This window comes from Protopterus annectens, chromosome 13.part0 (assembly GCF_019279795.1).
Source record: "Protopterus annectens isolate FY-2018-M chromosome 13.part0, PAN1.0, whole genome shotgun sequence".
Taxonomy (NCBI): domain Eukaryota; kingdom Metazoa; phylum Chordata; order Ceratodontiformes; family Protopteridae; genus Protopterus; species Protopterus annectens.
In genome coordinates this window covers 197,060,536-197,076,474 of record NC_056747.1, presented here as the reverse complement: position 1 = coordinate 197,076,474, position 15,939 = coordinate 197,060,536, and the positions used below count along the sequence as shown (strand labels likewise).

General features: G+C 37.8%; 1 protein-coding gene across 1 annotated transcript in view; it reads right to left on the bottom strand.

Annotated features, from left to right (window-relative positions):
• LOC122787868 (histone-lysine N-methyltransferase, H3 lysine-79 specific-like) overlaps positions 1-15,939 on the bottom strand; it is a 2,114,473-nt gene that overhangs the window by 793,525 nt on the left and 1,305,009 nt on the right. The window contains exon 18 of the mRNA XM_044054784.1: positions 5,459-5,596. Within this exon, the coding sequence (XP_043910719.1) occupies positions 5,459-5,596 (138 nt within the window). The remainder of the gene's footprint in view (positions 1-5,458; positions 5,597-15,939) is intronic.

The window sequence follows — 15,939 nt, the reverse complement described above, 5'->3', positions numbered from 1 at the left end:
TATCATGGTTTTATATAGTATTCCAAATCATGTGACTCGAATAATTTATATAATAATAAAGGTTAAAGTAATTATAAAAAAACACAAGCAATAACTTAATTGAACATACATCAATACTAATAATCAAAAGTAAAGCACCAAACCAGGAACTGTGACATGAACAGTTTAATACAAGTAACGCTGAAAATTCACAACACTTTTCGTCCTTGACTTCATCTGATGAAGTCAAGGACGAAAACGTGTTGTGAATTTTCAGCGTTACTTGTATTAAACTGTTCGTGTCACAGTTCCAGGTTTGGTGCTTTACTTTTGATCATCAGTGAACGTTGGGGCACCTGCCTTCCTTTTGCGGTTATACATCAATACTAAAAATATATAAAAGATGCATATATCTAAACTTATACAGCTGGCATAAATAATTAACATATATTAAAAAATATATTAGAAAACAACAAAGCAAAAAGCTACCACTATATTGCACAATGTTAAAAGCATCCTAGATAAATCAAGGGCAATATCATCATCCTATAACTAACTTTCTTGAACAGAGAACTAGTTACGTCTCCTTAATAATTGTATAAAGAAAATACATATAACTGAGCTTATACGAAGCATAAGCAACTGGGATCCTATAACTGACTTACCTAACTAATCATTAATATGACAGTATTTTATGCCAAGTAGTTGTAATGGTAAACTGCTTTCAAAACAAAATATAAAAATAATTGTTTATCGTGGAAAAACAAAAAGAAAATATGGTAAAATGCATAGAGATGCAATAAATAATTTGGAAAATAGAGATTATTATGAGAAAGAGAGACATTTGCAGGAAAAATCAGGAGAATCGGATAACTACTGTATAAACAGAAATATTTTCTACAAGGCAGAAAAGAAGAGGTTTCCCCTTAAGTAAAAGAGGACTGCAGTATAATAACAGAAATGAAAGACAAAGAAGGGAATAAAAAAACCAAGTCAGCAACAAATTATAGAAATTGCTGTAAGCTATGTAGAAGAAATGTTTAGGAAAAAAACAGACTTGATATAAAAGAATGAGAAGTTAAAAAAAACTTCTGAATAAAATAAGAGAGAACTTGGTAAAGAGATTACCGTATATGAATTAGAAAATGCATTTCAACAGTTAAATTTTGAATCGGTATCGGGTCCAGATGGTACTGGGCTTGAAATGTATAAAAATTTAGAAGAATGGCAAAAAAATGCTTAATGTGTATTTGATTAATAGCCAAATGATGGATTGAATTATAAGGAATTATATAGCAAAATATTAAAATTTATACAGATTTGTTGTTGTGACTTTCGGCTTTTCCCGGTTAGGGGTCGCCACAGCGGAACTCCGGTCCGCTAATGATTGGCAGTTGATTTTTACGTACCGAGTTGCCAGCCCTGATGCACAACCTTCAACGAAGGTACGCCCATTCACGTATGTCTCCACGCAGAAGATGCTCTAACTGAGAGTCAAACCAGACAGCGTCTTACTGTGAAGCGACAACTGCGGATATATTAAAATTTATACGGATAAAGGGGCAAAAAGAAGATATAAAAATTGGAGACCAATAGTTTTAAATAATACAGATTATAAAACACTTATGAAAATAATACAAAAGAAACTTGAAAGTAAGATGCAACATATGGAGGAAAGTATACATAGTACAAGAGGTAAGGGATGCCAAGAATCATTAATTATAGTGAAAAGAAATTATAGATATACACAGAAAGAAGGAAGATGTAACATTTATGGTAGGTGATATTAATAAAGCATCTGATTCTATACAGGATGACATATGGATATGTATAATATTAATAATAAGATTAAGCAAGTGTGTATAACAGCTTATGAGAATAAAATAAGGGTTTTAATTAATAGATGGATAAAGAAATAAGTATGAATAACAGTATAAGGAAAGGTTGTCCTACCAGCAGTATATTTGCTTTGGTTATGAATACAGTAGTTAGAGAGGCAAATTAGAAAAATGAAGAAAGCACATTACAAAATTCAAATGGAAACTGAAATTCCAGTTATGATTCTTATGCAGAGAATAATATCATAACTAAAATAAAAAAGTGGTTAAGAGAAGTTATTATACATTAAGCTGAAAGTTTAAGAGAAAGAGGTATGATCCTTAATAAACAAAAAAGTAAAGGTTTGGGTGATGCAATAAAAATAGCAGGTGTTCAACTGTCTATGAAGGAAATATTTGTTTAAGGGATAAATTCTGATAAAGAAGATAAGATGGGATCTGATATTAAAGGAAATAAAGGATACCTGTATATTATGGAAAATGTATAGATTAAGTCAGTGTTATTGGGAAAGAGATATTTGTCTAGTGTCATCATGATTTTTACGGGATATGAAAAACTATATTTTTCTTTTGTACGGGGATAGGTTCATAGGATCATACTAGGCTAACTGCCTTTATGGACAATTTTTAAGCATAGCCAATTATGCCCAAGTGAGAATCAAATCCTGTACCTTGCGTCATTAAGGTAAACACCTTAACTATTATGTCACCCTCCCAACCCTATCAAGAATAAATCCTGCTTAAAGGGACATTTTATATATGGATAAGGAAAAGGTGGATTAGGTATGATAAATTTAATAGGACATGCTGCTTTATTAAACTTGGCATAAAATATTGAAATTTTAACAATTATACTGAAATATAAGAAATTTTTGGGAAAATATAAGAAATGAAAGAAAAAATATTTAGAGAGAGACATTGAAAACTATCAACAAAAGATAAGAATATAGAAAATAAAAAAATTGATGCAGCGGACAAAGACTTGGTACAGCAATATTATGAAAAATACATTATTCTATAAATCCATTGGAAAATGTTTCAGAAGCAGAAACTAAAGCAATTAAAGGAAGGAATAAATGGTGTAAATACAATGTTGAATGCAAGATTTTTTGTGGAGGTTGGGAATAAAAAAATTACCTATCAAGACAAATATGCCTTACAAAAAGAAAAATGAAAGAATATGCTTACATGACTTTTTGATTATGTATAGAAAAATTTTAGAAAGGTATCAAACAATCTGCAGATAAAGATGGGCATGACTGAATATGGATCTTGTGCAACTATAAAAAAAAATATGAAGACAGAGTTACATAAAGTTTTTTTTATGTAAATCAGGTAATAATGAATGAAAGAACTAATGAAATTATGTTTAATGGAAAATGGGTATTGTTACTTATAGTAAAGAAAATTAGATTATGGTTATGGAAAAAAACTGGGGGTTGATATACAAAATGGCAAGTTTTAATGTAAAAAGTATGAAAATGAATCAAATAATTGTATAAAAATGTAAATAAGTCTATATATGTAAATAAGTGGGTTTACATGAAATGTTTGAAAATTCGGATTATCGAATCCGAAATTACTGAGAGATTAACAAAACTGCAGAACAAAAACATAAAACAACGAATGTCACAAAACCAAAAGTAAGTTGATGACTTTTCGTAAGCAGCATCACTTTAGAAAAAGAATGGTGATGCTGTATGTGCATACTCCACCAAGCAGCTCTTGTGCAGATGTGGGCATGCAACTGAATGTTTATCCTTTCCTTCAATGAAGTGCAATCTCAGAGTTGGTATATTTAATTTGCAGTGGGGGGGGGGGGGCAGGAGGGCACAGCCCCTGCAAAATGATAACACAAAGTAATTTATGGTCCCGGAGTGTTGGATGGTGGGTGTGATTTAGGGGAACTGTGTGAAATGGTTGTATAAATTCAGCGGCCATTTTCATTTTTTTTTTTTTATTCGTTATTTTAAACTTTCGTTCTTCTGCAGTTTTGTTTTTTCTTTGTCTTGGTAATTTTGGATTCCAATATATGGGTTTTCAAACATTTGAATTAGACCCAAATATAAGGAGGACACACTCAGGTGTGCAGCACACCCCCTTGTACTGCACTACAGTGTCAAGAATCAATCCTGGTGAGGGAGTAGAACCCACAGCCTTCTGCACAAAAGGTGAATGTGGCAATGTATACTACTAGTTATAGAAAAAAAAACGTGCAAAAACACAAATTAACAGTTTTGAATGCTGTAATCAGATCCGTTCACAAACAGTATCCAGAAGCAAAGCATATCTTTGATGTACAAAACATGGATAATTTTCATTCTGCCACACACAAAATATGAAGTGTAGCAGCTGAAGTGCTTTTTAGTTAATATTGGTTTAGCTTCTCACCATAGTCTTGCGGTGGCCAGTTTACTGTGAGATTAAAGCTCAACACCACTGAAAGGTGCTTAAGATTTTTGTTAAGCACCAAGGTGCCAATGTTGTCTTTTGACTTTTTTAGTCTTTTTACCAAATATGAAGTATAATCAAAGTATTCCATACACCAAACAATATTTCTTATTTGTAATGATTAGAGATTAGCATGCTATAATCAAAAATACTCGTAAGCAGAAGATTAGCATGTTATGATCAAAAATTTTCATAAACAGAAAATGACGGGTGCTGAAATTAATGAGATATTGGGCAAAACAGCTTTTGTATGAGGTAAAGGCTAAACAATAGCAAAGAAGTGCAAGTTCAAGCCAAAGAACTGCTGGAAAAAAGACTAGACAAGGGAATAATTTTGGTAAGAACCCCATCTGTTATAATGCTGCAAGTCTTTCCTCAATGAAAGGCTGGGAATGGGGCATGAGGTGCATGCTAAAAGTCAGAACAGTTCAAAACATACTTGAAGAAATACTAGGTCATTGAGAGGATTAAACTGAAAGGCGCTAAGGCAGTGGAACAACAACATAAATTATCACAGGAGTTCCAGGGATGTCACATGACACAGCAAGGAAAGAACAGTCTAGTGGAAGGGGAATACCGTAGTGAGCTTGAAACTCCACAGGTCTTTCAGTGGCATTAGCAAACCTCAAGAACTCCAAACACAATTCCGCAGCTGCAATTGTATATAACCACTAATTCAAGTACACAAATCCTCTAAGCACATGTACCCAAATGTTGAGAGTTGCATGTAATAGAAAACATTATAAAATATTTTTCTGCAGATAGCAAGCTCTCTGTACTTCCACATGGAAGGCTTTTTGCCAGATACCATCTTACTTATGCATTATCATGCTAGACTCAACTTTGAGCGAGTAGTACAAAAAAATCCTCATTCTTGAACACTGCTATCTTGCACTCCATAAAAGATAATCCTTTGAACACACACACACCACTGCAACATGTAGTATAAAGAAACAGAGCACCAAACAATTCTGCTCAACCAAAAGAAAAATGAGAGTAGTAACAGCTGAAGGGAACGCAAGCATGCATCCTGGTTTACAAAGTATCCAATATACAAACTCAAATTATGTTGCTCCAAACCCTTTTATCAACAAATATCCTACAACTAGGCAATCTGATTCAACACACGACAAAACTGTCTTATATCACAAATGTAACAAAAAAAATTATAGAAGAGAAGGCCGACTTACTAAATGTATGCTTTGGTTCCTGAGTTCTCCAGTGTCCTTCTCTAGATGCTTGGTCTGCTCTTTTAGCTGCTGGTTGTGGGCTGATATCTCCTTTTTTGCTTGCACCAGGTCATTGTAGGTTAAGGCTTTGACTCCTAGCTGTTAGAACAAATGCATTGCCAGTACTGAACAAAAGGTATTCCTTATTTCTCATAATAAAGTGTTAAAAGACTATATTAACTATTTTTGCAGTTCACTGGTTCACTGCTAGTGTTAAGAGTTCAAAAATAAGATTTGACAAGCACATCTGCTTATAAAGTAAACATGTACATTACTTACTCACAATAATTCTTGTGCTTTACTAATTAATTTCAAAAGTTTGTCTTTAAGACAGATTGAAAGTAACAGGCACTACAATCCTGTAAAAGCCAAAACACAGAAAACCCAACCAGACTTGCTCACACTCATAAAATGGATCCTGGCCGTACTGAGTTACTACTATAATGGCTTCAGATTTACCCAAGTAGACCCCTCTCACGAAAATGGTATACAAATGAAAATTATGTACTTACCATAACACTATACCAATTTTGTCTTACGTCCTTCTCAGCCTGTGGGTTACTGGATCACAGGCCAGCACAACAGAAGTTTCAGCTCCAAAACTCCACCTCTTCCATAACACTCTGCCCTTCTGAATCGCCTCAGATCAAGTTTGCCCCACAATGCCTGATCTACATGCACACACAGTCCTTCTAACAAGGGATTGAGAAATGGGCCAAATGAGTCTTTACAACAGACTTCAGGCTGGCCTGCAAGGCTCACTAAGATCCACATATACCAGTGCCAATTTGGAAGTGGGGACAAAGGGATGAGACAGATAGAAGAAAAAGTTCTAGCATCATGGTAAGGTGAATTACATAACATTCATATCTGATGTTGTCTTTTATGTCCTTCTCAAACTGTGGGACAGAGTACCCAGTCAGACAGAAAGGGTGGTATCAGAAGAGAATATTCTGCAAAACAGTGGAGCCAAAACATATCACTAATCAGGACTGAATGTCAAATTTATGAGACCCAACAGTATGGGAATTATACCATAAAGCTGCTGCACAAATATTGTTTAGTTTTGTTGCAAGTACAACCAAAGAAAGCAGCTGAGGTAGCAACAGCCTTATTAGAGTGGGCCTTTGGCTTGAGAGGTAAAGATGCATCTTTTTGGAATAAACAATATGGAATTGGACAGCCATTTGGACAAAATTACCTTGAAGACTGCTTTCCCCAAATTTAGCTTAAGAGAAGGAGACTTTCTGAAAATGTTTGGCCCTGTCCAAATAGAATCTCAGTTAATGATGGAGGTCTAAATAATGGAGCATATATTTGCTCTTGTAACTGAAATTTGGAAAGAAAACTGGCAATCGAACAGATTAGACTCCCAGGCTACCTTAGACAAGAAAGAAGGATTTCTCTGCAAAGAAACTACTGAAAGATGAGATGGGGTGGGATGCAGGACAAGACTTGAAGTTATGAAACACTTCTGGCTGAAGTGATTGCCATTAAGAGCGTTTTCCAATAAAGACAGTAAGTTTACAATAGCCGCTGGTTCAAAAGAGGCCTTGGGTCAAGGCTTGAAGTAGAAGAGGCAAATCTCAAGGAGGAATCAGATCCCTTACTGGAGGTCTGAGCAAAAAAGTAAATTTCAAAAAGGCTTTAAAAAAATTTCAGAGATGCAGTGTAAAAATTTAAAATGGTTGTCAGAAGAACTTTGACAGAAAAGTAGCTAGACTTAGATTGAAAAAGCCCAGGTAGAAAGTCTAAAACTGCAACCAAAGGAACAGAAATGGAATCCCAACCCTTAGAAGTGGCCTGAACAGAGAATTTTCTTCTATTTACTTACATAAACCTTCTTGCTAGAGGGTTTCTGAGAAGAAGGATATGGCACAACTCTCTTAGAAAGCTTAGTATTTATGGCTATCACTGGAATTGGAGGAATCAAGCACCTGAAGGGTTTCGGACTGAGGGAGGGCTGGCCCAAAGGATGGGATGTCAAACCTAGAAGAGGATCCAGAACTCAAGGAGGGTGCAACAAGTGAGGCCACAGGAAGGGGAACCATACTTGTTTGGATCAGACAGGGGCTATGAGGAATAAAGTCACTTCACAATGGGCTGCTTTCTATAGAAACATATTACCAAGGGCTTTGGAGGGTAAGCAGACAGGGCCAAGCATGCAGAAAAGCATCCCTTGATAACTGTCCCTTGGGAGGGATGAAGGCAAAAAAGTTGCTGTATTTGATGTTGAAGAGGTTTGCAACGAGATTGGAACATGGGCATACCTCTCAACTGCCCAGATTTTCACCTCATATTTTTGGTCTGTTCCTCATAAAATTTGTAATTTTCTGGCAAATCACTAGGATGATCCAAGGATCGAAGTCAATGTAAGTTAACACATACCTTGTTATTCTTGCAAGTATCTAACTTTATAAGAGCAATATTTACAATTTGTCCATATTTTGGGTCTTTGCCCCCCATTTCTTCATGTGTTATCCAGATTTCTAGCACTAAGAGGTTGAGAGATATGAACATGACTTTCCCCAGTAGATAAAAACATGTGCCACCATTGATGGATAGAGGGACCACTTGTGAAGTATCAGAATGTCCCTGCACAGAATGCCCACTACAATGTTGGATCTCCCCAGGATGCGACTTGGTAACAAAGCATTGTGAGGACATCACCTATTGCCACACCCTCATAGCCTCTTGACACAGGGGGTAATATCAGGTTCTCCCTTGCTTGTTTATGTAGCAAACTGCTGCCATGTTGGTAGTCTGTATGGCAACTTTGGGAAGGTAGTTTTGAAAGTCCTACAATGCCAGGAGGACTGCTTTCACCTTCAAAAAGTGTGTGAAGTTGGGCTTTTTATTGGGAAAAGGTACCTTGGGCTGCTTTCCTTTGAAATGCCCCCCCCCCCCCACACACACACACACATACATACACCAGGAGGAAGTCTCCTGTTACCCTTCACAAGAATTCAAGTAACCAAGGCAAGAAAAAAAAACACTGCCATAAAATGGTATTTTAATAAACAAATGTAAGCACTTTCGTTTCCAATGCTATAGAAACATCATCAGACAAACAGATACAGTACCTCACATCCTTTAAATACCATAAAAACATCACTTCCTTAAGGGATTAACCTCACTTCCTTGAGGGGGTGGGGCCAAAGTGCAAGGCATGTTATACAACGGTCTTATGCAACATCTCACTTTCTAAGAAAGGTGGCGCTAAATGCAAGATACAAAGTTACAAAACATTTTGTTACCTTCATAAAATCCTAGTGCATTTTGAATACTAAAAGCTAAAAAAAATATACACAAACATAGAATTTAATGCCAATAATAAAATTGCATTAGTTGCTTTGTACACTAAAAAAATGCATGTCATTTTGTAATAAAAATCAAACACTACCTGCTTTGAACTTTAAAATAGGTTTGATCGATATGTACTCATTAAGCCCTGGGGGAGTAGTGGCATTTAAAAGAACTTGCCAATACCGATCCCTTTTCTCCGTTAAGGTTTCCCAGTCACCCCCTCTGTCCAGTACACCCACCGTTTCCAAAATAACAAATAAAAATTTCTTAAATCCAGAACTCGTGGTAGAATGTTTACAAAGTGCATTACTTGTGTTTTTGCTCTTAATAGCATAAAGATGCTGACAAATTTTCATACACAAGGGGCCATTAGTTTTGCCAATATAAAAAGCAGAACAAGTGGCACAAAAACTGATATAAACAACCCCCTTGGTGTTACAATCATATTTACCTTTAACAGTAAGCAAGAATGGGCAACCTTGAACAAGAAAACTACTAACTTCCAGGATATACCTGTACTGTCGGCAGGCCCCACATTTTTTCATTACACAACCATTGGTGTGTCCATTCATTTGTTGCTTGTTGGTTTCAAAAATACCCTTAAAGTTTTTGTTATTTTTATATAAACGAATTTGGGTTCTGGGCCCAACCTACCCAAAAGTCCCAATGATCCAAAAACCATTGCCCGGTGTTTCTTAATCGCGTTCTCTAATAAATAAAAACCTGGATTGTATTGCAAAACAAATACTTGTGACAAGTTATGCCAATCATGTCGAGTGTTAGTTCCTTGACCATCAAGATTAAAAGAATTGGTACCCACATCATTGTGGCATAAAATGGGCTTATATCTAAAATCCCTGCTTTCCATAACATAATCAATGGTGCTATCCAAAAAAATTTTGGGATAACACCTTTCGAAGAACATACCAACCAATTTCGTAACCTCTACTTTGAGCACTTCACCATCTGAAACCAACCTACATAACCTGATTAACTGACCTTTTAATATATTTTTCTTTTGTCAGATCGGATGCTGGCTAGAGAAATGTAAGTAGGCATTAGAAAAGGTTGGTTTCCTACATATATTAGATTCATATCTGAAATTCTCCAAGTTCTTATAAACAGTCACATCCAAAAAGTCTACAGAGTTATTATGATGGTGATGAGTAAACTCCAAGAAATTAGTAGAGTGGTTAAGTCAGTCCATAAAATTTTCTAAGTCCTCCAAACTTCCTTGCCACAAAATAAAAATATCGTCCAAAAATCTCAGATACAAACACAACATAGGTGCAAATACTGAATTTAAACAAAATGAGTTTCCCAAAACCATAGGACCATGTTGGCAAAGATGGGGGCACAAGCGACCCCCATCGCAACACCCGTATACTGTTTGCAGTACTCCCCTTCGAAGTATACAAAGTTCTTTGTCAGGATGAGTTCCACAATCTGATATAAAAGACTAATTTCATTATTGGACAGATTAGAGCCTTTAACCAGAACTTGGTGGTACCAGTCCAGTCCTTCATAATAGGGAATAACCGAAAAAAGGTCCTTTACATCGACGGTCACCAGTAGGGCATTAGGCAAAAAAGGACACCCTGAAATCAAGTTCAAAAAGTGCCATGAATCTTTTAAGATGTGACTTTTGTTCACAAAAGTTTTTAATTTATTATCAACAAATTTTGCCAATGGTTCAGTCTTCGAACCCACTAGTGCCACTATAGGTTGCAATGGAGGGTCAGTAACTGACTTATGAATCTTGGGGATACCGAAAATTCCTGGGATCTTAGGCTTGCAAACAATCAGAAATTCTCTAATATGAAGAGGTAGATCAAATGTAATAAATATGTCTTCCAAAATGAGGTCTACACTATGATAAGCGATATTCACCTCATTTTGTGATACCTCAACAAGAAATCTACCATTTTGTAAAAATGTCAGCATCTTCAAGGAGTAAAAAATTCTGTCCATGATGACAACACCCCCTTCCTTTGTCTAGTTTCATAATTTGTATACTAGAATCATTGGCAAGTCTATGCATAAGTTCCCCTCTCTTCACTGGAAAGGTTGTGGAACTTATACCTTCTATTGTTAGAATGCCAATCCCTGATGCTTTGCTCACATAATTGTTCAAAAAGATGTGTACTTGGAATTAATAGGGGGTTGAAGGTACTAGATCTTTGCAGTAAGGGAATATCAGACCCTTGCTCATCAGGAGGTAAAATACATTTAAGGTTCAATTTTCTGGTATAAAGTTTAAGTTCCTTTACCACATCGACCAAATCAGGTTTGTTAGAGGGTACATATTTAAAACCATGTTGGAACAATGAACCAAACACAGGAGAAACAAGAAGTGATGAAAAATTGTAAATCTTACAGCCCTGAAATTTGTATGTGTTGTCAGATGCATCAACATGGTCACTACTATCAAATGTGTTGTCAACTACTAATTCTGGGGTCGTTTCCAATGAGAGTTCCGAAAAACCTGTGTTTTTTTACTGTCTCTAGAGGTATGGTGACCACCCCCCCTTTTCTGAATTCTTTTGGGCATTCTAGTCATGGCTGACATTATCTTGACCATTGCTGGGGTCAACACCATCATTCTCTTCACCGTTGTCATTGTTGGAACTAAAAATACCAGTACTTTTCGATGGCCTAGGGTAAACATCCTTATCAGTATAGTCCTTAGTGTCCCTTAAGATTTTTTTCTGTTTTCCGGAAAAAAAAAAAACAAGCTTTTCCTGTTCGGCCATTTTGACAAAAATACCTTGAAAACTGTCAATATTATGCTTAAAAAGCAGGTAATTTCTTAACTGTGCGTCTAAATTCTTAATTTCTTCTTCAAAAGAACTCAGGTTCCTTAAAATCTCCTTGATAATGAGTTCTATTAGTGTACAACCCATTTTGTAAAAAAAAAATCCAACAGTTAAAGGTGAAACACAGACCCGAATGTAACACCATTTGGGTATTTCCAAAGGCACAGTCCTCTAGGGACCCGCTTGTTGGCAATACAATGTCTCAAAAATGAATTGTCCATTTGTAATGATTTAAATTTTAAAACCAGTTTTTTCCATTTTACTCAACCTGGCTTTAAAAGTAAATTCATTATCATTGTTGTCATTACTTGTAAAAACAGGGCTAGTAGAATTACTTGCCTCATCAAAATTGTAAGTTGATTTAAAAAATCACAAACTGTGAGTATCAACAGATAAATCAGTACCTGTATGCAATGTTCCCAAGTTAACATTTCTATGGATTGTCATACCAGAAGATGTTCCTTCCCCGCAGTCCTGCTGGAATCTGCTCTGTGGACAAATCACAGAGTGGGGAAGCCGTTCTACTCAAGGAACAACATCTGCATTAGAAAACTTATAAGAACATCCACACGTTGCTTTAAATCATCCTTGCACTTAGTGCCGTTAGTTCCATAGAGGTAGTAATGCAAGTTGAATTGAGAGTCCCAACTCCTGGACCACTGAAAATATCCATTTACGACATGGTGGAAGGCAAAAACAAACAGTAACCAAGCCCAACAGTGAAAAGTGACACTGCAAGTAGAAAAAACACTGCTTCAAAGCCACAAAACGGTATTTTAATAAACAAATGTAAGTGCTTTTGTTCACAAGAAATGAAAAACTGATATGAAGATCTGAATGATTTAGTTCTTTCAAGACAGCACCTGAGCTGTCTGTCGGCATTGAAGGTAGAGAGCATCCTTTTCTCCCTCATTTTTAGGTTCAGGAAAGAAAATGGGGAGATGGAAAGTATGACAAACTCTGATACCACTTTAGGCATAAAAGAAGGATTAGTTCTCAAAGAAACCATGTCCTTATGAAAAATGAGATAGGGTTTTATCACCATAAGAGCTTACAACTTAGATACTCTTCTCGCAGAGGTCAGAGCAAGCAGTAAAACTGTTTTTTATATTAAGAACCTCAGGTCAGTCAGATTAGCTGATTTAAATGGACAGAAGGGGGCATAGAGGACTAATCTGCATCAACAGAACGGTTTGGAGGAAATAATATTTGTGTAAAATCTTACCATAACCATAGATATCCTTCTCTTCTATGTTGCAGTAATCTTTACATATGGGTTGTATTCCGCCCAAATGACCCGATGTCCGGCCTGTATACAAAAGCTTTGAGCCACTGCCTGTACATGGGACGTCACACGTAGGCACAGATGTCAGCCATAAAAGGGACATCCTCACAAGCCATCTTCAGAATAAGAAAGCCCCATGAGGAAAACCCCAGAGGAGCCTAGGTGGATCATCAAAGGAAAAAGCAAGTTGTAGGATGAAGGCAGGAGGGATAGAATACTACAACATAGAAGAGAAGGACATCTATGGTTATGGTAAGATTTTACACAGCTATTCTATGTTGTCCTATTCAATGTTGCAGTATTCTTTACATATGAGAGAGTGCAAGAACTGAAAAGGGAACCCAAGGAGGAGAATAGAGAAGAGGGAACTACAAGAAAACATTTTCCAAGAACCCATGCAGAATTGCCCTAACAAATCCCGCTCTGGATCTAGAAACAGTGTCCGATTTGTAATGTTTCGTGAAGGTGTGAACAGATGACCAGGTGGCTGCTTCCAAGATGGAATGGGCATTTAGACCTTTGAAGAAGGCCCCTGAAGATGCACCTAACCTAGTGTAATGTGCCTTGACAGATGCTGATGACATTCCATGGAATTCACAGCAAAACACAACAGCCTTAGAAATCCATATGGATATAGTTTGTTTGGACAAAGGCAAGCCCAGAGCCCTGGGATGAAATGACACAAACAGTTGGCCAGACTTCCTGACAAACTTTGTCTGGTCAAGGTAAAATCTGAGTTGTCTATGCACATCCAAGGTGTGTAAAATCCTCTCACGAGAGGATTAGGGTGAAGGGAAGACGGTAGGCAAATGAATGGATTAAGTGTCAACTCATTCACCACTTTAAGTATGAAGGAAGGGTTAGCTCTCAAGTATACCCTGTCCTTATGGAAAACCAGAAAGTGAGGCAAAGCCATTAACGCCTGAATTTCAGAAACCCTTCTGCCAGAGGTTAATGCTACCAGAAGCACTGTTTTCCATGTGTAAAACTTTAGGGAAGCCGAAGCTGCTGGTTCAAAAGGAGCTTGAGTAAAGTTTTTCCAGCACATAACTGAGATCCCAGGGAGGAGGAACTGGTTTCCTGAGGGGGGGTGGTGTGTGTGCCTTAAGTGTAGGACACTCTTTAGAAAAAGCTTAACTTCAAGTCTGGATAGGGGAGGGGTCAAAGGTAAGCAGGCAGACAAGGCAAAGCAATCGACTTTAACTGAGGAGTAAGAAAGGCCACTGTTGAGTAACTCACACAGGTAGGAAAGCACTAAGGGGAATGTCCGCACCAAAGGGATCCACTTTCCTTTTCTGGCACTAAATGGAAAATCTCCTTTTGGAAATATAAGATTTTCTAGTAGTGGGCTTCCTGGCCTCCTGCAAAACCCTTAGCATGTCCTTAAGAGAGGTGCCTGAAAGGGAACAAAAGCTGATCACCCACAAAGTCAGCTGTAGAGTTAGCAAATGTGTGTGAATCAGTGATCCCTTGTCCTGAGTGAGTAGGTCCAGCCGGTGAGGTAACTTGCAGTGATGACTCTTGGCTAACTGCAGAAGAAGAGGGAACCAGTGCTGTCTTAGCCAAAAGGGAGTCACTAACAAAAAGTTTGGTTTGTCCTGTAGAATTTTCAACAGGATTTCCTGAATTAAGGGAAAGATGGGGAATGCATAGAGAAATCTTCCCTTCCATGAGAGTGCATCCACCTTCCACACGAGGATGAAGTGCCCTGGCACAAAAGTGAGGAAGTTGTCTGTTCATAGGGCTGGCAAATAGGTCCAATTCTGGAGTACCCCCCTGGTGAACTAGGTCCAGAAACGCATCCCTGTGCAGCATCCACTTGTGAGACTGTGTCATGGACCTGCTAAATGCGTCTGCCACCAAGTTCTGAGCTGAAAGAAGGTACACAGCATGTAGAGCTACCTTGTATAAGGCAGACACTTCTTAAGCTTTGATGGCCAAATGATAGAGGAGATAAGACTTTGTGGCCTCCTGCTTGTTTATGTACCAAAGTACCACACAGTATTGTCTGTGAGGATCTTTAGGGCTCCTGGCAAGAATAGAAGGTGAAAGGTCTGTAATGCTAAAAGTAAAGTTCTCATTTCCCTAATGTTGATATGTTCCTTCCTTTGACAAGGGTACCAAATGCCCTGAACTTTCCTGGAAGCAGAGGTTGTTCCCCACCACAAGTCTGAGGCATCTGTGAAGAGTTATTAAGCTGGTTGAGGAATTTGCAGAGGTAGGCCAGGGTTCTGATTGAGTTGTTGCATCTACCAACCTAACTCTGCTTTCAGGCATGGAAGGAGGAGAATCATAACATCTTAGGGATGAGCATGCTGGGAGTCCAAACTGTCTTGAGAAACCACTGGGAACTTTCTCATGTGTAACTTTGCAAAGGGTAGCATGGTAATGGTAGCAGCCATGAACCCCAGCAGTCTCAGAAACTCCCTGGCCATAATGGAAGGAAGAGGGAGAAAAGCCTCCATGAATGCCCTGAGAGGCTGCATTCTCCACAGGGAGAAAATCCATCATCAAATCTGTGCGAAACCTGCACCCCAGGAATACAAGATCCTGACTTGGTGTGAGACATGACTTTTTGATATTTATTGTGAAACCCAGTGCCTGCAGAAAAGGGATGGCTAGGCTCAAATGTTGAGTTAAGAGGTCTGGGCTGCGGGCCAGAAACAGCAGATCAACTAAATATGGGTAAACTTGAAGACCTTTCAGCCTTAAGTATGCAATGGCTGGGGCTAGACACTGTGAATACCCTTGGAGCAGTAGAAAGGGCAAGGCAGTAAACTGAAAGTGCAAAGAACCCACCAAGAAGCACACAAATCTTCTGAAGAGGGGGTGTATAGGGATATGCAGGTATGCATCCTTGAGATCCAGGGAAGCTAAGAAAGCTTGAGGGGGGACCAGGGGCAGAAGAGTAGGTAGGGATAGCATTCTGAATGAAGGCACCACTAGGAAGATGTTTAACAGGGAGAGATTTAGGATAGGCCAAGGGACATCTTTCCTTGAAACTAGAAACATCTGGAATAAAAACCCCTTCTCTG